At 45.2% G+C, this 21,950-nt stretch overlaps 1 protein-coding gene across 1 annotated transcript in view; it reads right to left on the minus strand.

Annotated features, from left to right (window-relative positions):
• The window catches only part of TG (thyroglobulin), a 169,895-nt gene that overhangs the window by 135,078 nt on the left and 12,867 nt on the right, over positions 1-21,950 (minus strand). Inside the window, exons 9-17 of the mRNA XM_083518405.1 lie at positions 20,448-21,494; positions 18,581-19,168; positions 14,779-15,018; positions 12,902-13,039; positions 11,605-11,682; positions 10,064-10,176; positions 8,327-8,438; positions 6,987-7,187; positions 2,386-2,589 (exon numbers count right to left, since the gene is read on the minus strand). Coding sequence (XP_083374531.1) covers positions 2,386-2,589; positions 6,987-7,187; positions 8,327-8,438; positions 10,064-10,176; positions 11,605-11,682; positions 12,902-13,039; positions 14,779-15,018; positions 18,581-19,168; positions 20,448-21,494 — 2,721 coding nt within the window. The remainder of the gene's footprint in view (positions 1-2,385; positions 2,590-6,986; positions 7,188-8,326; positions 8,439-10,063; positions 10,177-11,604; positions 11,683-12,901; positions 13,040-14,778; positions 15,019-18,580; positions 19,169-20,447; positions 21,495-21,950) is intronic.

Consider the following 21,950-nt stretch of genomic DNA (forward strand, 5'->3'; position numbering starts at 1 on the left):
ACAAATCATCTCCCAAACGCCGCAAACCCAGAAGTATGTGTTCCGGTTTGCAAACGTTTTTCGGAAGCCGAATTTCCAACGCCGCTTCCGCTTGAGTGCAGGGAGTTCCTGCAGCCAATCAGAAGCCGCACCTTGGTTTTTGAATGGTTCTGGGAGTCGAACGGACTCCCGGAATGGATTAAGTTCAAGAACCAAGGTACCACTGTACCTAGCAAAAGCCTTGTTGGACACAGAGGGACTTGCTTCTGAGTAAAGATGCAGAGGACAGAACTATAAAAGAGATCATCTTAGGCTGTTTTGTTCTCATACAGGTTTAAAAGGCAGATTCATTGCGAACACAGCCAAAAGGTGAATGGAGATAAACTGCATGGGAGGGGAAAGTCCATTTAACCTGATATGCAAATGCAAAATGCATGTCTTCCGCTGTTATATGCAGGTCACAACTCCTCTCTATTCAAGAATGTTGACATGCCCAGATGGTTCATCACGTGCAGCCAGAAGGGTTAGTGGTGTGTGCCAAGATTCAAAAAAATCCCCCCCTCCAATATTTGCTTTTATTCTTCCAGGGGCGGGGGGGTGACTCAGAATGCCAAGTGGCTGGGAAGGCAGTAAGGATAGCAATAAACCTGGAGGACCAATTGCTTCCAGCAGCAGCAGAAAAATAAAAATAAATCTATATACAGAAGTCACCAAATTCTGGAGATTACGTGAACTGACAGTAGCTGCCAAGTTCAAACATCTGGTGCTCATCTGTTTAGCTCAGAGTAAGCACCTCCATCAGATTCGTCCAAAGCTTGGAGGCAAATCTCACTGAAGTCACTAGATCTTACTTTCAGGCAAACACATTGAGGACGGAGGTGCTGAGGTTTTTAGGAATTGGCAATTTTGGAGGCCACAAGCTAATCATTTGTCCCTCCCACAGCAATTCAGGAGTAGCTACAGAACCAAAGCGACTCTTATTAAATCCTCTGATTTTCCACAATGTTGTTCATTTGGAAGGTGGAGGTACTAAATGCAGGGGGAACAATTAAGGATATTGGGCCACATCCAAAAATCAGGCTGGAGCAACAAAGTTTCCTCTTCCATCTGCTCCTGTAGACTTCTAAAACATTAGCAAAGGGAGCGATCTTAAAAGATAGTGGCCTGTATCAAGGCTTAGGTCGTACTTAGAGTAGACCCATAGAAATCAATGGGACTTGAATTCAGTGTTACTCTAAGCAATAGAGGCTAGTCTGTTGTGATTGTTAATATTATGCATGCGGAAGCTGCTGGATGAATAAAAACTGACTCTTGCATTGAAATAGAAAATCTTCAGTCCAAAAATATGGTTCGAAAGTTTTACTCACGGAGTTTAAAACAACTTGAAAACAATGAAAATTGCATTGTTAGTTGCATAATTTCGGGTTTCTTTGCTTAGGGGGTGACATTTGGCGTGCCGCCTGCCCGCGACTCCCAAGCCTACCCTGAGCCGTCGGGGGAAGGGGTACTGTGCAGCTTTGCCAGCAGATTCCCCCCTTCTGCCTTCATTTTGACAGCTTGGTGGAGGCTTGGGAGTCGCAGGCAGGCGACACGCCGAATGTCCGCCATGGGCGGCTCGCTCCGCCCCCGGCTGCAGGGTGCGTGCACCACTCTGTGAACCCGAGCGGCTATCCCGTGCCTGGGAGAGCACACTCTGTTGGGATCGCCGTTTGACCAAGCTGATAAAGCTCATCTTCCTCCAGCCGAGTCCCCCAACGTGATTGACAACCTGATCCTCTGATAAGGCTCCAGGCACATCCCCCATTCAGCAGAGAATCAAAGCAGCACACGGAAGTGATGAGATTTTGGGCTACATTGCAAAGAGTTTTATTGCCAACTACGCAGACCAAAAACACATCCTCTCTCTGTGAGAGCAGAGAGCAACTGAACAACAAAGGAACAGGAAACCAGTACGTCACATCCGTCTCCCGTCTCCCGTGAGACTTCCAACAGTATGGAATGTGTGGAATGTAAACAGAGTCTTGTGACTCCAAAGCACTGCTCAGTGGCAAACGGAAATTAACATCCTCCACACCCCGCCACTCTCGGGAGCGTGCCCATCCTAGGTGTCCTCTTTTATTTGTCCCCGTGTCCGTTTCAGTCTGTTGGTTAGCTTTTCTAGTAAGGCTGTTTCCCGTACGACTTGGTACCAGTGGACCACGGTCACTCCTGACAGGTCTCTGCTCCAGAATCCCACAAACCCCCTCAATACAATCAAAAAAGAATGGGAGCATGACATAGGCTACAAAATAAACCCTACCCAATGGACTAAAATCTAGCTTTTTCATGGCCATGCTGAATTCTCTACTAGCCACAGCCCAGCAGAACCTCCGGCCAAGTCAGCAAACTCTTAACTTCTGCACTTACTCTGGCAGATCTGGGAATGGGCTGGACCTCCTAGCCAGAGGCCTGTCTCCGTATCACAGAGCAGCAACTCTTCTCTGACACTGTGGAAGCCTGGAGAGCAAATCACTTGGCATTTCTGAGTTGTCGGAGCATCATCGGAGACACCGCAGAAAACGCCACCGTTGGTGACATAAGGGGCATCAAAAGGCAGGTGGCACCGAGGACCTAGGAAGGACATTGTCAGCAACAGTTACACACAAGTTGTCTCAAATCGAATTACGAAGCCATGAGTGGCAAAAGCAGCTTAGCGATAATTCAGACCAAACATACTTTGAGAGAAATGCAATCAGATTTCCTAAAAGCGTTCACGCAATGTTAACTATGCACAGGACAAATCTTACGCCATCTTATTAACAGACGAAGGCCAAAAATTACACCATGGACTGTGATCTGAGCTAATGAGAAATAGCCTAGATGAACAAAAATGATATTGTTTTCATAAATGGATTAATCGCCTTCCATATGCGAAACTCAAGGTGATGTACAAGATACAATAAAAATGGCATAAAAGAGTAAAAAACCATGGAAAACAGCAATTATTTATTATTATTTTTAAAAACACTGATGATGATAAAGTAACCATGCTTCACCCTATCTTCAGGGTGCTTTAGAATCTAAAATTGTGTACGAGAGAGAAAAAGTCCTGCTAATTTTTACAGCAGCTCACAGTTCTTGCACATTCCTGTATCATTTAGGCCTTCAGGGATAGCGTTTTTGAAACATTTCCACACGAGAAGATAATCCCTTACAAACAAAAAAAGGTAGCAGAAGAATGAGATGGCTTATCAGGAACACGTCTCCCTGTTGTGCTAGCTTTCATCTTGCGAGGATCCGTGGGAGAGCATTCAGAAACGTGCTCTCTCCCACCTAACCTTTTGCAGGCTGCAGTGGTACAGTTTACTCAGCCACCTTATCATTTTCCCATCCCATTCTCCCTGCATCTGCAGATCAAGACTTCTTTAATTTCCTCTCCTGGCAAATGTGCACAGCGAGTGGGGATGTGGGTGGTGGTGTGTGTACTAAGATACGTGGCGTTAAAATCCCCAACATGTACAGCAACATGGAAATGCTGGATTTTCCTAACTAGGCTAGATGCACGGAGCAAAATGACCATCGGGGGAATCTCCCTCATACGGAACTGATTAGTTTAACGGAAACCTCATTGGACGCAATGGGCATTCCACAGTTACTACTCGTCTATCTTAAGATGCCTCTTGTGATAAAGAGGATGGGTTTATTGTTCTTTCCCACCCCAGCTGTTACATCTGCCGACAGCCCGTGTTCCCATCTTCAAGTCACACCCAGAATTGCAAACAGGCTTTTGCCTTCTTGCTGGCTTTCTCCTCAGAGTAAACTGGAAGAAGAAGAGTTTGGATTTGATATCCCGTTTTATCACTACCTGAAGGAGTCTCAAAGTGGCTAACATTCTCCTTTCCCTTCCTCCCCCACAACAAACACTCTGTGAGGTGAGTGGGGCTGAGAGACTTCAGAGAAGTGTGACTAGCCCAAGGTCACCCAGCAGCTGCATATGGAGGAGTGGGGAAGCGAACCTGGTTCACCAGATTACGAGTCCACTGCTCTTAACCACTACACCACACTGGCTTGCCACACTGGAAGGGGTGGCGGTGGGGAATGAGACAAAATAAGAATCTCACACAGGTCACGGAAGTGAAACCTTGGTCAAAACTGGCCACTGAACAGGATTTCGAAATTTGGATTTTTGGTGTTAGAATAACGAAGCTTCAGATTAATTGCAGGAGAACCCATAAACTCATTTCCAAAACCCAACAGATTTACAGACCCTCCAAGTGTCCCAACTTCCTAGGAACAGTCCAGGATTTACAGAAGCCATCCCAGATTCTGATTTAATTGCGGAATGTTTCGCTTTTCCTTAGGTTTCATCAGAGAAATGTTGGAGGGTCTGGAGTTATGTAACCCCTGAGCCAAGGACATAAACTGGGGTTTTTTCTGGGGGGACGGAGGGGTACGCATACCCCTAAACATGTTGTGAATCTTTGTACTTTTGTCCATTTACTGTATTTATTTTTCCCAGTTTGAACTATAAAATGGTGATTTTCGTGCATCAAAATGAGAGCACCCCTAAACATTTTTTTTAGGGTGGGGGGAAAGGACTGGACATAAGTAACTATGCAACCTTTAGAAGACCTCTTCTGTACAGGGAAGGTTTTTTAAATGTTTAATGCTTTATTATGTTTTTATATATGTTGGAAGCCACCCAGAGTGGCTGGGGCAACCCAGCCAGATGGGTGGGATACAAAATAAAACAACAACAACAACAACAACAACAACAACAACAACAACAACAACAATGGAATAGGTCAAGGTAAAGGAACCCCTGACCATTAGGTCCAGTCGAGGCTGACTCTGGGGTTGCGGTGCTCATCTTGCTTTATTGGCCGAGGGAGCCAGCGTACAGCTTCCGGGTCATGTGGCCAGCAGGACTAAGCCGCTTCTGGCAAACCAGAGCAGCGCATGGAAACACCGTTTACCTTCCCGCTGGAGCGGTACCTGTTTATCTGCCTGCACTTGGATGTGCCTTCAAACTGCTAGGTTGGCAGGAGCAGGAACCGAGCAGGAACCGAGCAATGGGCTCACCCTGTCACAGGATTCGAACTGCCAAGCTTCTGATCAGCAAATCCTAGGCTCTGTGGTTTAACCCACAGCGCCACCTGTGTCCCTCTAATAATGGAATAGGGCATCCCTATTTTCATTGGAAAAATGTTGGAGGGTATGGATTTAAGCACCTTCATAAGTCTGTACTGCAATCAGATTTTATAGGGCTTACAAAGGGGTCTATGTCGTCTGTTCAGGATTATATGCAAATTAGAATAATAGCTTTGGAAGGTTATATTGGAAGTCATTTAGTCCAAGGAAGGAGTTTGTGCCATGCATAGAATGGGAAAATAGCATACCAAGGAGAAGGTTAGGTTGGACTCTTCCCACCGAGGAGGGGGATTTGGGGGGCAAGAGAGCATTTTGACCACGTCAACCTCCACCTGTTGTCTGAAGTAGTACAGTCCAGGAAAAAGCTTTATCATTTGGTTCTGCTATACATATATATATATATGGATTGGCCCTGAGAGCCACCAACTCGCATGTCCCCATTGGATCCAGGGAAGGGTCACCTGACAGCCTTCCAGCCAATAGCAGCTTCCTGGGCCAGAAGGTTTTTTACTGCAATTCCTCTGACTGTAGGCACAGATTCATCCAGCTGTTTCTAAGAGCACATCTGGAACTATAATGTAATCAGGCATCTATTCCATTTGTAGCAATGACAAACCTAGACAGCATCTTAAAAAGCAGAGACATCACCTTGCCAACAAAGGTCCGTATAGTTAAAGCTATGGTTTTCCCAGTAGTGATGTATGGAAGTGAGAGCTGGACCATAAAGAAGGCTGATCGCCGAAGAATTGATGCTTTTGAATTATGGTGCTGGAGGAGACTCTTGAGAGTCCCATGGACTGCAAGAAGATCAAACCTCTCCATTCTGAAGGAAATCAGTCCTGAGTGCTCACTAGAAGGACAGATCATGAAGCTGAGGCTCCAAGACTTTGGCCACCTCATGAGAAGAGAAGACGCCCTGGAAAAGACCCTGATGTTGGGAAAGATGGAGGGCACAAGGAGAAGGGGACGACAGAGGACGAGATGGTTGGACAGTGTTCTCGAAGCTACGAACATGAGTTTGACCAAGCTGCGGGAGGCAGTGGAAGACAGGAGTGCCTGGCGTGCTCTGGTCCATGGGGTCACAAAGAGTCGGACATGACTAAACAACAACAAAATTCCATTTGTAACTTTCTGAGACCTCAGGGGATGTGACATTATTACATACACGCCCCACCTAAACAATCCCGGGAAGACATTCCAGTGTGATCTTCCTAAGGCTACCCAGAAAGCTTTTTCAAATGCAGGTCTCCCTATTTCATGTCCAGCACTGCTTAACTAGCTTTTCAATCATGCAGAAAAGTCTCATTGTCAATGCGTTCTCTGGAATCCTAAGCATAAGAACTCCTAGAACTCGATATCTATCTATCCATCCATTCATCCATCCATCCTATCAATCATGACCTGGAGATAGAGATCGATAGATCAATAGATAGATAGATAGATAGATAGATAGATAGATAGATAGATAGATAGATGATATAGATAGATAGATATAAATAGATAGATGATAGATAGATAGATAGATGATAGATAGATAGATAGATAGATAGATAGATAGATAGATAGATAGATGATAGATAGATATAAATAGATGATAGATAGATAGATGATAGATAGAGAGATAGATAGATGATAGATAGATAGATAGAGATAGATAGATAGATAGATAGATAGATAGATAGATAGATAGATAGATAGATAGATAGATGATAGATAGATATAAATAGATGATAGATAGATAGATAGATATATTTCATTAAATTCTCAAAGTTCCCACATGAATCCATGCAATGCAAACCAGCGTTTCCCAGTGTGCAGATTGGCCACAACCTCTCTAACGAAAGCACAAAACTGCCCAGACTTCCAAGTTCACTCACGTTCGCATGAAAGCTTTTTTCCATTGATTCGTGTTCCAGGAACCTCCTCTCCGTTCTCAAAGACACACCAGCTGCTTTCCTGGTCTTCGGTCCGTTGCACGGGTGAGAACCCCCCACTGCTGCCTTCACACTGAGGGATGTAACCTCGACCCATTTCCCGCAAGAGAGCCTTGGACTCCAGCATCTTGCAGTAACTGGGGCCTTTCAAAGAGGAAAAGAGAAATGGTGAAAAAGAGCCCTATAAGGCTAAATGCATGGCTATGGGCAAAGATGAGTTGTGCATCTGGGCTCAGGGGGGGGAGCACTAACAGTGACCACCCCAAAGAGCTCAATCATTGGGCAAGGATATAAGGAATTAGGTGGTCCCTGACAGACAGTGTACCTAAATATTATCATTATCATTAATTAAATTTGTATACCACCCTCTACCCACAAGTCTCAGGGCAGTTCACGAGATAAAAATGCATCTGTTAATGGAAATAACATACAGAAATGCATTATATTAGGTAGAATTGCTGACAAAAACCATGTACACATCTGTTGGAAAATTCTATTCCACCTTAAGTTGCAGACGTGTGAGATTGTTACATGTCACATGTCTGTTTACGTTCCAGCAGTTTGCTGGGAACTTCCGTTGTGTATAGCTTTTTCTTTTGACTCTCTCTGAGGAGACGAGAGACGACATGTTTCCTTTGTCGTGATTTATGCTTAATAAATCCGTAGCTTGTTAGTATGTTTCCACAAGCCTCACGCCACTTCTGTTTGCGCAGTACGCTCTGCTGATATAGTGTGCTCAGGCTTTGAAGTCTGAGTCACTGATTTACGTCACACCAGAGGTCTGGGTTTCGTCACGGCTGGAAGGGCATGATCCAGAGGTCCGTTCTTAACCCGAAACCATTCTTAACCTGAGGTGCGCTTTCGCTAATGGGGTCTCCAGCTGCCGCAGCACCGCCGCTGCACGATTTCTGTTGTCATCCTGCGGCAAAGTTCGCAACACGGAGCAACTACTTCTGGGTTAGCGGAGTTTGTAACCCAAAGTGGTTGTAACCCGAGGCGCCACTGCACAGTGATATTTTTCTAGTAAAAAAGGTGGTGGAACTCCCCATGAATGCCTCCCCTCCTTCTCTTAGAATGGCAATTGGCACCCACCTGAGAGGTGCCGGAACTGAGTTCCGGAGAGTTCCAGCTGAAAAAAAGCCCTGTATGTATATTAGGAGAAAGCAATCCTAACACACTGACGAGAAAAGTGCACTGAGATGCTGAAGAATTTTCACAAATAAACTGAAATTGACAGGTTCGTCCATCCCCAAACCAGAAGGAAAGGTAAGGAAGGTGCTTACAGTGAGCTCTGCCATTTGCATCAACGTCGCTCTGCTGAAAGGCTTCGCCAGATGTTGGATCTACACACCAGGTCCTGGTTTCTGACTTCTGTAGCACAGCATAGGCACCAGTCTAGAAGAAAGCAGCTGCGTTACAGTTGCAGAACGAGAAGCCTTCTGTAAGGCTGCTATTTATCTAAGGACCGTTATCTGAGAAATGGTGGGTTGCATCTAACAAAGTTATCCTTTTCGCTCAAGGACTTCTGCTTACGCTATAGGATTCTGCTCTCTCTTCAACCTCAAATGGGCAGGTAGTCATGGAATTCTACTCAATATTGACCCAGAGTAGATTCCAATGTATTGTTAGTGGAATAAAAACCTAAACACGTTGCAGGATTCCCAAAAAAATAGACTAGAGGCAATGAATATTTCATCCAGCAGAGCTTTACTGCTACTGAAGGCAAATGAGCATAATGGTCACAAATCCAATACATTCAGGATTGGCACTGTCCAATAAGAAATCCAGTTGCAGCAGACTTAACTTAAAGTTACAATAACTTACAATAAGTCTGAACCTTAACACTATCTGTGTACAGAACACCACACCAGAAGGAAAAGAGATAGAAATAGAAAGTGAAAGGAAGGGAAATAAGTAAAAAAGATTGTAAACTTTTCCAATACGCAGTAACAGCGGCGAGAATACTTCTAGCCCAAAGATGGAAACAGGAAGAATTACCAACGGTTGAAGAATGGAGAACGAAATTGATGGACTTTGCAGAACTGGATAAATTAACAGGGAAGATTCGATATTTGCGAGACCAGAAGTTCATCGAGGACTGGGGAAAATTTACAGATTATCTGAAAAGCACATGTGATGAACAGACAACGCTTGTAGGATTTCAAGATGTTCTGTGAAAATATGAAGAATATTGTAAAAAGGGGAATAAAGATTGGGGAGGGTATATTTTAAAGGCAATATTAAAATTAGAAAATGTGTAAACAAATAAATAAAATGGAAGATTGGCAGAGAAACTGAGGGAAGTAAAAAAAAAAGATTATGTGATAAATTTTGATAATGTTTGTACAAATTTGTATTTGAAAATGAATAAAAATATTTTTTTAAAAAAAGAAATAGAAAGTGAAACCCAGCCTCTTTCTGGCCTTACTTTTATAGTCAGCATGACCTTGACAGAAAGAGATAAGAGAAGCAGATTAAGCCAGCTGTACTCAGCTTCTTTGAAGGAATAACCCAAACATCACGAACTTTCTGCTTGTTTCTTTCACACAGAGAAGCTTCCGAAACCCTCTTGAATTAGCCAGAAGTGGAAAGATCTCTACACATCAGATCAATACTTTCTGCACTAAGAAATGCAAACTGACACAGCTTGCCAATAGCAACCACCAACAGCACAGGAAACGAGAGAAGGAAGGAAGGAAGGAAGGAAGGAAGGAAGGAAGGAAGGAAGGAAGGAAGGAAGGAAGGAAGGAGCCTCCTAAATAGTTCATTGAATTTGTGTCCTTCATAAAAATGGGTGACTTATCCCTGACTTCACTATTTACTAAGGGGGAGGTAAATTGCGAGGGACACTGTCTTCCATCCCAAAAATCACCAGGACTGGATTTATTTCATCCCTACCCAAAAACGAAATGCACGTTTTCCAAAATTCAGATTGGAAATGTGCACGGTTCAGATTGCAGTCCGATAATTCCTATAAACCAGAGTAAAAATCCGTAAGGTTTCAGCACTACTGGACTTGCCTCTGTACAGGAGGGAGCAAACAGGTCTGCTGAAGTAACATTAAACGTCAGTCCAGTCCGTCTCCAGCCAGAGAGTAAGGCATTCGCTTGGGAGCGTTGACATGGCGTCTGACCTGCATTAAAGTAAAAGTCTTGGTCAGTCATGAAAGTTCCAGTCAGAATATCACCGTGCATAGTCAGTCGCTTGTTCCCCATGCAGATGGGATGACAGCTGCAGGGACTGAAAACTAAGGATGCAATCCTGCCAAGTGTATTACCACAGCAAGTAGTTGCAAATTCAGACACACAGGGAAAGCAGTAAGAAGTCAAGTCCATCCCTAGAGTAACTTTGATGACTTCAACAGAACCAGAGGTAAAGGTGTCTGTGTGTGTGTGTGTGTGTGTGTGTGTGTGTGTGAGAGAGAGAGAGAGAGAGAGAGAGAGAGAGAGAGAGAGAGAGAGAGAGAGAAATATGCTCCCTGAATCTGCACTGAAACTGACTCTCAGAACAAAGAAGTAGTTACAAAATACTGTATTTTTCACTCTATAAGACGCACCAGACCACAAGACGCACCTAGTTTTTGGAGGAGGAAAACAAGAAAAAAAATATTCTGAATCTCAGAAGCCAGAACAACAAGAGGGATCACTACGCAGTGAAAGCAGCAATCCCTCTTGCTGTTCTGGCTTCTGGGATAGCTGTGCAGCCTGCATTCAATCCTTAAGACGCACACACATTTCCCCTTACTTTTTAGGAGGGAAAAAGTGAGTCTTATAGAGCAAAAAATACGGTACATCTCATGTATCATGTACAGCTCATGGCCACCAATGGAATTTCTAAGGCATGGTATTGGTCCATTTATGTGGGTCGTCTTATACATGGTTAGCAACAGGCCAATAAGTATTGGTGGCCACAGCCAGCAGGAGATTGTCAGTGGCAATTGGGCGTGTGAATGGTTGCTGTGGCAAAGGCTGCTGCTGATTGGCTGTGGCTGCGGCAATTGGTCGTGGTAGTTACGGCAGCCGTGAGGCATGCGTGCAACTGGCTGCGATGACACACACCCCACCCAGGAAAAGCTCAACAACTTTGGGCAATTTCCCCCACCCCCATAAAATTTTGTTGCGGTCCAAAAAAATAGGGGTCTGCTTGTACACGAGGGTGTGTTATACACTGAAAAATATGGTACAGATTCCTGCCTTGCAGTGGGTTTGGCCTAGATGACCCTGGAGCCAGTGTGGTGTAGTGGTTAAGAGCAGTAGACTTGTAATCTGGTGAACTGGGTTCACTTCCCCGCTCCTCCACATGCAGCTGCTGGGTGACCTTGGGCTAGTCACACTTCTCTGAAGTCTCTCAGCCCCACTCACCTCACAGAGTGTTTGTTGTGGGGGAGGAAGGGAAAGGAGAATGTTAGCCGCTTTGAGACTCCTTCAGGTAGTGATAAAGTGGGATATCAAATCCAAACTTCTCTTCTTCTTCTCCTCCTCCTTCTTCTTCTTCCTTGGGATCCCTACAATTCTAAGATTCTATGACAAGGACAAAGCTTTGAAAGAGGAATACAACTTACACTGGGGCAGCTGTGTTGAGCGTGTCACCAGGGAATCCAATATATAGCGTCCTCTCTCATCCACACACCAGCAGTGGCCTAAGATGCAACAAAACATATATCTAATATCTGCGATAGTCAGATACCCTGGCACACTCAATTGTAGTGGATGGAATTGGACAACAGGTTCGAAATAATGGAATAAATTGCACCGAACTAGCCCTCGGCATCGTCTCAATTGGTTGCTATGCCCACAATCATCCTTTCCTAACTTGTGTATTTATAGATGAACTGATATTACAAAGGCACCTCTTGTCTCCATTTCTCTCTCTACCAGCGGAAGGCAATCCTGCAAAGGATGTGCTGATTCCCCAACATTTGCAAAGAAATGAAATGCTGGTTTTGCACTCTGCGCTTCCCCAAGCGCTATGAGCAAGTCCCAGGGGGCAACCTTTTACAGGTTTATTCCCTTGTAGCAAAAATTATTGGCAAGAAGACCTGGTCTTTAAAAGCAGGAACAGGGAATCTTTTTTCCCCAGCTTGAGGGCCACATTGCTTTGTGAGCAACTTCTGGGGGCCGCATGCTGGTGGTAAGGTAAAGGTAAGGGTAAAAAGGTAGAGGACCCCTGGACGGTTAAGTCCAGTCAAAGGCGACTATGGGCTTGCGGTGCTCGTATCGCTTTCAGGCCAAGGGAGCCAGAGTTTGTCCACAGACAGCTTCCTGGGTCATGTGGGCAGCATGACTAAACTGCTTCTGGTGCAACAGGACACCATGATGAATCCCAGAGCGTGCGGAAACACCATTTACCTTCCCACCGCAGTGGTACCTATTTATCTACTCGCACTGGTGTGTTTTCAAACTGCTAAGTTGGCAGAAGCTGGGACAGAGCAACGGGAGCTCACCTCGTCACACAGATTCAAACCACTGACCTTCCGAATGGCAAGCCCAAGGGACTCAGTGGTTTAGACCACAGCGCCACCCACGTCCTTTGGTGGAGCCAGAGGGAAAAGTGGGCAGAGTAATGGTGGTAACGCTTACAAGTGTACAATAGCTGATATACCAGCCACAGAAAAGTTAGCCGGGGTAGGGGGGAAAGGGCCAAATGCAGTCCTCTCCAGGCTTCTATGTCCAGGTCTTAAGACTCCCCCATTATATCACACCCCTCACCAGTCCTGTCCAACCCCCTCCTCAAACGGTTCTTCAACAGAATCTTTTGAGGGTCAGTAAACAAAGAGGGGCCACAGGCGCTAGCCATGGCCTAGGACTCCTCAGCTGTCCTAAGTGCTGCCAACTGGCTTTTTTCGCCCTCTCTCTCACCTGAGCTGCCATAACACTGGACAGGTAGCCAGTTCCCCAGCCCATCGCACTGGGGGATGTAAGGCTGAAATCCCAAGCGCAAGGCCTCTCCTGACGAATTCTGGGATGTGGAGAAACTCCTCCAATAGAAACGCAAGGCTTCAAAGAAAAACAAGGAACAAAAGCACACGATCTCAGCAGGTATATTCGGCATGGAGAGGTAGACAAGCAAGCTGCTTTCCTGCAGATTCATAAATAGCTGTGGACAACTGGACAGACTTGATTATTGTAACTCACTCTACATGGGGCTGCCCTTGAGACTGACCCAGAAACTCCAGCGGGTGCAGAATGCCGCGGCGAGACTCCTTACGGGGTCCTCGCCATAGGATCACATTCACCCGGTGCTATACCAGCTGCACTAGCTCCCGGTGGAGTACAGGGTCAGATTTAAGGAGCTGGTTTTAAAGCCCTATACGGCCTAGGACCCTCGTACCTACGGGACCGCCTCTCCTGGTATGTCCCACGGAGGACCTTACAGTCTTCAAACAAAGACATCTTGGAGATCCCAGGACACAGAGAGGTTAGGCTGGCCTCAACCAGAGTCAGGGCTTTTTCGGCCATGGCCCTGATCTGGTGGGACGCTCTGTCACAAGAGACTAGGGTCCTGCAGGACGACATCTTTCTGCAGGGCCTGCAAGACAGAGCTGTTCCACCAAGCCTTTGGCCAAGGCACAGTCTGACTCCCTCCTTCTGTAATCCTCATAGAACTCTAGCCCAATGGTTGCCATTAATTTGATTCTGAATTGATTTTAGAATGTATTTCAATTAACTGATTGTGATTTTATGTAAACTGTGTTATTTTTACTGTTGTTAGCCGCTCTGAGCCCAGCTTTGGCTGGGGAGGGCGGGATATAAATAAATTATTATTATTATTATTATTATTATTATTATTATTATTATTATTATTATTACTACTATTGCATCTGTGACATGACTTCCCTCCAAGGTCAAATGACACCTTTTCTCCAAGGTGACCTGCATGGTTCTTCCCCTCTTCATTTTATCCTCGCAATACCCTTGTGAGGTACATTAGCTGGAGAGGCCATGACTGTCCATGGTCACCTGGCAAGCTTAATGGCCGAGTGGGGAATTTGAACCCAAGTCTCCCAGGTCTTAGGCTCAATGCTTTAACAGCTACCTCACACATTGTTAACAGTAATTTATTGATTGCCATCTACAACATCATCTCAAGGCGATGTACAATCAAAATGGCAAAAAAAAAACCAGGTTTTTTGTTTGTTTTTTTAAAACCCAGATACATTTGAAACAAAACTAAAACAAAATGGACACTGGTGGCAAAGACTGATTTATCTAGCTGAGAAAGCCTGGAAAAGTGGGAGTTTGCCAGGGATATCTATTTCCTATTGTATTTTAGCCCCAGTAGCTGTTTCCCCCAGTTTCGGGAGAAGTTGATGTTCAGCAGAGCAATGGCAAGGTGTTTATGCCACCTTGGGCTGCACGGAGAAAACGGTGGGATGAAAATGTCATATATACATATATATACATACATACATAACAGCCCTCAACAGGGTACCACATTGGCTGTCTTCATTAACTGGCAATGGCTCTCCAGGGTTTCAGAAAGAGGTCTTTTCCAGCCCTTCCCTAAGATGCCATGGAGCGCCATCTTTTATTGCATTATTCCCCCACCCCCTGGCAAATGGGAAACCAGAACCAGCTTCTTCAAGATCCCCCAAGGGCCTGATTGGTTATCTAACTCTCCCATAAGAGTCCACCTGGCCAACAAAAGTTGAGGTCCCTCCACCAAAAATAACATCTGTTTCACCAGATCGACAGAAACCATTCTCCCCACCCACCCACCCCCATTCCAAACATACTCGATTGCGCAGCCAGCCGAATGGCGTAATCGCTTCCGGTCAGCAGCCCTTCTGAAATCGTGATGCTCGCCGATGGAGAAATATCACTCAGGAGCTCTTCATCTGTCAGTGTGATGCCTTTCGCTACTAAAAAACTCTGCCCAAAAGGAAAGTGGGAGCTGTTGGAGACCTTAATGAGTTGCTCCACTTCGCTAACGAATTGCATGGCGTCTCGCTTGGTGGCTTCACACTCTCCAGGGCCTGTCGGAAGGGGAAAGTATTGTTACGGGTGTAAAAAGGCATTGGTTTCCGTTCCTCCCTGTATATGTTGCGCGCAACGCTGTCTCCCTTCCACTGCAGTTCGCTTTCCGCTGAAAATTACAATATTCACCTCGCTGTCCGCCAGGGTTGAATTATGCTATTTACATGATTCATTGTGTAACTTACATTGTCAGCATGTTATTCCACCTCATTCATTTCAGCGCAATGGAAGCACAATGCAAATCACGGGAGGCAGCGAAGGGAAGAATTGGGGGGGAGGCTAGGAGAAGAAAGGGAAGCTCTCAGGTGAGACTTAGGAGGGTCCACCCCTCTCTGTGTGAGATAAGGGTTAAGGTTTACCTTTGAGAGAGGACTCTGCATTTTCCTTTCTCTTTCTACTTTTGCTTTTGTTCAGACTATTTTGTTTTATATTGCACTGTAATATGAAAAGCCTTAATAAAATATTATTTTAAAAAGATGGCCACTAGTCCTAACTTTAAATCTAACTCTATGAGCTGCCCTCAGAGCTAGTCAGCAGCCCTCTGTATATGAGTGCTGGGGAAGGAGAGCTGGAGAAGGCAACTGCCATCAAGTGGGCTATCTATAAACGTGGAAAGCAGGAACATATTTTCATCATGGGAACAGTTAGGTAAAGAGGATTTGAAGTTTACATCCTGCTGTTCATTGAAAGAAAATTACAGTGGTACCTCGGGTTACAGATGCTTCAGGTTACATACGCTTCAGGTTACAGACTCCGCTAACCCAGAAATAGTACCTCGGGTTAAGAACTTTGCTTCAGGATGAGAACAGAAATTGTGTTACGGCGGCACGGCGGCAGCGGGAGGCCCCGTTAGCTAAAGTGGTGCTTCAGGTTAAGAACAGTTTCAGGTTAAGAACGGACCTCCGGAATGAATTAAGTACTTAACCCGTGGTACCACTGTATATGAAAATGATGTACTGTTGGTATTTGACAGCTCATAAAATTGCGAAAATGGATAGAAAGAGTTCAAATGTGTGTTGGAAATGTAAAGGGAAAGAGGGTGCTTTTTACCATATATGGGGGCTATGTGGAGTGGTAAAATCTTTCTGGGAAATGAAATATAAAGAGTTGAAAAAAATGTTTAAGATAACTTTTGTTTAAAAAAAACCAGAGGCATTTTCGTTAGGCATTATAGGTGCGGAACTACCAAAAGAAAAGAAAATACTGTTTATGTATGCAACAACAGCAGCAAGAATGCTTCTTGTCCAGAGATGGAAAGAAGAAGAAGTACTGAAAGGAGAAGAGTGGCAGACCAAGCTGGTGGAATATGCAGAAATGGCGAGTCAGACGGGAAAGATCAGAAACCAGGAAGACCAAGTATTCTTAACAGACTGGAAAAATTTTCTAAAATATTTGAGAGACTACTGTAAACAGCTGAAATCATTGGCAGGAATACAATGACACTTGCAAAGTAATATGAATTTTGGATACTATGATTATATGACAAAGGTAAAGGGACCCCTGAACATTAGGTCCAGTTGTGGCCGACTCTGGGGTTGCGTGCTCATCTCGCTTTATTGGCCGAGGGAGCCGGCGTACAGCTTCTGGGTCTTGTGGCCAGCATGACTAAGCCGCTTCTGGCGAACCAGAGCAGAGCACGGAAACGCCGTTTACCTTCCCGCCATAGCGGTACCTATTTATCTACTTGCACTTGGACGTGCTTTCGAACTGCTAGGTTGGCAGGAGCAGGGACCGAGCAACGGGAGCTCACCCCGGCATGGGGATTCGAACCGCCGACCTTCTGATCGCCAAGCCCTAGGCTCTGTGGTTTAACCCACAGTGCCACCCGCGTCCCATATGACAGATAGATTACAGTAAAATATGCAAGAATAAAATTTAGAATTGGAACCCATGGAGGGGAGGGAAGAGGCCTGAAGTTTCGAAATAACCCCTTTTTAATGTTGATTATGTTACGTTTGTTGTGTACAACTTTTGTGTAAAACTCATGCAAAAATGTATATATATAGAAAAGGAAAGCAGGAGGCTGGACTAATCCACCACGGCTCTTCATATGCCAGTCCAGAATTAATTGTAGAAATCCTCCTAGTTAAACTGCCGGTTAGGAGGAACGGAGTAGCAATCAGAGTGAACTCATGGAACAAAGGGGAAATGTATTTGGCCTCAGATTCTCATTTATTCCTACATTTCCTTCTGTTTCCACTGTCTGGATATATATCCTTAGCGTTCTCATGGAGAGACTGCCACAAACTTTATATTAATCTGGTATGTAGCACTGTAGACACAACTGTCACATATCCTGTGTCAGAGCACACCCCAGAGGACTAGGGAAGAGATTCCTAAGAGATTCCCTTGTTCACTCCTTGGTCCTTCCTCTTTAAAAACAATGCAAGGCTATATTCCCAGCCCTTATTATATGAAAGCACGTTTGAAAACCTGCGAGCAATTTCCAGCAGTTGCAGAGTCAGGTTCATGTATTTATTCCTTTGCAATGTCCACTACTCTGAGCCCTCTCAGCAACTTAGGTCATCCAATGTCTTCCTCCGAGTCCAGGCACCCATTTCATAAAATGCAATACCGCTTTGTTGAAAAGCATTCCACTTCAGCAAAATCGCTGTTCATCGTATTACGGACCAGCAACCTCATACTTGGTCCTGCTCAGGAATTCTAAGAAACCTAAAAAATCAGCACAGTTCTGAAAGGCTCCATGCACAACCTCAATTCAAAGTGGCACCCAACCAAATCTAAATACAGACGGAAACCTGATCCTTGATCTCAGGAGCCATCACGCTAATTTGGTTACCATATCTTAAGAGGTGTCCAAATACATAGGAAACAAGAAACTCTCCAAAATATAGAGTACATTGGGTTCGAAAACTGAAAACTCAATAGCTGACAGCTAGGCCTCAGGATCTTGTGCTCAGCAGAAACCACGTGGCATGTTCAACTTCCGAGGCGTGTTCGAAAACTGAAGCTTTTACTTCCGTGTTTATGGCGTTCAAAAACCGAAACGTTAGTCAACAGAGACGTTTAAAAACCGAGGTACCACTGTAGATGTTTCGCCCAGTCCAGATTTGGTCTGGATCACAGTCTTCACCAAACTGGTGTTCTCTGGCTGTTTGGGACTACAAGTCCCATCATGGCTGTCCTGGCTGAGCCTAATGGGTGCCAGATTTACATATAAACTAAACAAGCTATAGCTTAGGGCTTCACGGTCTTGCCCCCCACCCAAAATAAAATTCACTATTAATATACTTTTTCTTAATTGTATTTCAGTTCAAGAATTACTTTGATAAAATGCATATTTTGTTATGAGCAAATGGCTTTAGATACCTATTAGGTCCATAAATTACCATATTGCATATATTCAACACAAAAACAGCAACAAGTTGTTGTTGACAAAGGACAGCTGGACATATTAAGGGCCCCATTACCTTCAGTAGCTTAGGGCCTCATCAAGCCTAAATCTGGCCCTGTTCCAAATCCTCAAGTTGGCCAAAGTTGGCATGAACATTTATAGTACAATTTAAGCACAAGGTCTAATGACTAGGGTGAGTTACTTACAGTCCGGGATCTTGTTCACATCAGCTTCCTTTCCTTGCATTTGCCCCCTTTCATCAGCGCACCAGCAATTGCGAAGGTCAAAGTGTCCTAGCGGGGTGCTGAAATCGCTGAAAGATCCTGGGTACTGAGTGAGGTGTCCCTGAAGGAGCTGCCAAAACGTGAACGGCTCCAGCAAGACATTCTGTGATGGACCTCCTGTGGTCTTGCCTTCCAGCACTTCTTGAGGAACTTCATCAAAGGAAAGAAATTTGGCAAACTCTGGAAAGACCTTCTGGTGGCCGGCACTGTAAAGGATTTTGACGAAGTCTTCAAAGCTTTGCTGAGATCTCTCTTTATAATTGAGCAGGATGCCCACCAAGTCATCGAAAGGAAGAGCCCTGCCATTATTATTCTGGCTGATCCACCTTTGATACCACTCAAAAGTTTGTTCCGGGGGGCCATTGCATTGAACCTGCCTCCACCGACCATCGAGACCGCACTGTGGGATGTAGACGCTGGATAGCTTAGGCAGGGATGAAGGTTCCAGCAGAAGTTGCTGCACAGTTCTCAGGAAAGCCTGACCGCCTGCTAGCTGGCAATCACTTGGACCTACAGGAGGCAAAGGCAACACGGCCTGCTAAGCATGCAATAAAGAGTTGAAGGGAGCATTGCAACATTCAGTTGTGTCATTGGTCAGATTATTTCCAGACGGTGGCAACACGAGAACGGGCCTTCTCTGTGGTGGCCCCCCGTTTGTGGAATGCTCTCCCCAGGGAGGTTTGCCAGATGCCTTTATTATATATATTTTAGGTGCCAGGCAAAAATGTTCCCCTTCAACCAGGCCTTTACCTTTACAGCATTTTAAATGTGTTTGTGGGAAGGGGGGGGAACTGTTTTGCTATTTTGTTTAACTTATTTTCATGTTTTTATCCTGTATTTTATTCTGTGAACCGCCCTGAGGTCTTATGAGGAACGATGGTATATAAATCTAACAAATACTATAAGAAAATAAAAATTCATGAGGTAACAAAAATCATTAAAAGCTATGCCTGATTAACTGGGGAGCAGACAGAAAAAAAAGATGGTGTGACAGATATTATGTTAAAAAGAGGATTGCTTCTTCTCTCACACATGGCTCCTACTCTGCTCTTCATGTGTGTCATCCTACAAAACCTGTATTTCCCCCTACAGAACAATTGGCTCTATTTTTCTGCAGATCTAAGAGACTGTCTAATATATTAATGCTCAGCTAAGATTTATTCGGGACGCGGGTGGCGCTGTGGGTTAAACCACTGAGCCTAGGACTTGCTGATCAGAAGGTCGGCGGTTTGAATTCCCGCGACGGGGTGAGCTCCCGTTGCTCGGTCCCTGCTCCTGCCAACCTAGCAGTTCGAAAGCACGGCAAAGTGCAAGTAGATAAATAGGTGGGAAGGTAAACGGCGTTTCCGTGTGCTGCTCTGGTTCCCCAGAAGCGGCTTAGTCATGCTGGCCACGTGAAGCTGTACGCCGGCTCCCTCAGCCAATAAAGCGAGATGAGCGCCGCAACCCCAGAGTCGGCCACGACTGGACCTAATGGTCAGGGGTCCCTTTAAGATTTATTCAGTCATTTGACAGACATGATTTTATCCAAATATGAACCTGCTTCACAGCAGAAGGGCTGGAACTCAGCCAGAGGGATTTCAGCACTGGTAAGCTCAAGACCTGACTACTGCAATTTGCTCTGTGTGGGGCATCCCTTGGGCCTGGGTCCAGAAGCAGCAGCTGGAGCAAAATGCTGCAGTTAGATTGCTGCAAGAGGCGGGCTTTAAAAACTAAAAACACAAGAGTCTTTTAGCAAAAGAAAAATCAGAGCATGTACACATGTGGAAATACAAGATAGGGAACTTACACTGCAAGGGCTGTTCAGCAGTTGCACCTTTTCTGGGAATAGTCCTGCCTTCAGAATCGAAGCAGACACAATTTCTTCCATGGCACTGAACCGGCAGGAATTTCCCTTCCTGGGTACATGAAGGAACAAACAGCTCAGAACCGGCAGGCTGGAGTCTTTGCAAGCGTTGGAGGTCTTCCCTCTGCTTTTCGCATAGGGTGGGGCACCTTGGGCGTGAGCCACGGACTCTGGATCCCGGGATCTCTTTGCCACGTGAGTCCACACACCAGCAAGCACCCGCATAGCACTGCACTTCTTCGTAGTTCCCTGCTTCTGTGCAAACCGGGACAAACAAACTGTTGCCTTCCTCTGCGCAGTCTTTGGATCTCAGCGCAATCCTCACGACGTCACCCAAATCTTCGGCAATGCTCTCGGGGACCGAAACCACGTGTTGCAAAAATACGAAGAACTCTGGGGCTTCAAGGAGGGAAGCTAGAGATCTGACGGCATTCTGGTTGTCCTGCAAATTGACAGTGCGGCCAAAACTGTCTACGACAGGCTGGCTCAGATTGAACCTCTCTGGTGGGATTTCCAGAGAAAGTCGTCGAGCCAGTTCACTGAATCCACCACTCACCCCTCTCTGCCGGAAATACTGGTCCAAATTGAATTTGCCATTGGGGCCAAGGGCTCCTGTGAAGTTGAACTGGACCACGTTCTTCAAGAACTTCCCGCCAAACAGGTTTTCTTGGAACCGCTTGGGGTTGCTGGTGAAGCGGAGGGCGATGCGAGCAAGATCTCTCGAAGGAAACATCCCTCCGATAGCGTCGCTGATGGTGGATTCCAGTGCAAGCAGCTGAGAATCGCTTGGTTTGTCTATGATGGAAGACAGCAGGCCAGAAACCACAAACAGCTCCTTGAATGATGGAGGACAAGATCTCGAGGACTCGGCTATCTGCTGCAGCTCTTGAGTGGAGGAGAATAAATGGTCCTGGCCAAAGCGTCCGATGGGGCCATAAAACAACCTGGAGAGAGCTCGCCGTCTCTCAGAGACACAGGTAAGTTCCTTGCCTAGACAAAGGAAAAGATGCTGCAGATGTAATAGTTGTCCAAGCCGGATTACTGGGAAGTTTTCCAAAGGAAAAACATTGTGGAAGGGGTGTTTCTAGGACTTTAAAGCTCCCTTGTTATTTTTGCAATCATGTTTTATTAGGTTGTTTTTGTTTTTGTTTTTGTTGTTTTGTTTTTTTTGTTTTTATTATGCATTTTATGTTTTTATATTGTGATTCCCCCCTTCCTTTTGAATTGCCCTGAGACCTGTGGGTATAGGGTGGTATACAAAATTAATAAATAACAATATATAATAATACTTAAATGTTGCTATCCCTAAAGCAGATAGAAATTCATTCACGTATGTTACTACAGCGGCAATAATGCTACTTGCCCCAAAATGGAAAGAAGCAGAAGTCCCAGCAAAGGAAGAGGGGATACAAAAACTTACGGAATATGCAGAAATGGTGAAACCTA

This window comes from Podarcis liolepis, assembly GCF_965112155.1.
Source record: "Podarcis liolepis genome assembly, chromosome: 8".
In the NCBI taxonomy this organism is placed as follows: domain Eukaryota; kingdom Metazoa; phylum Chordata; class Lepidosauria; order Squamata; family Lacertidae; genus Podarcis; species Podarcis liolepis.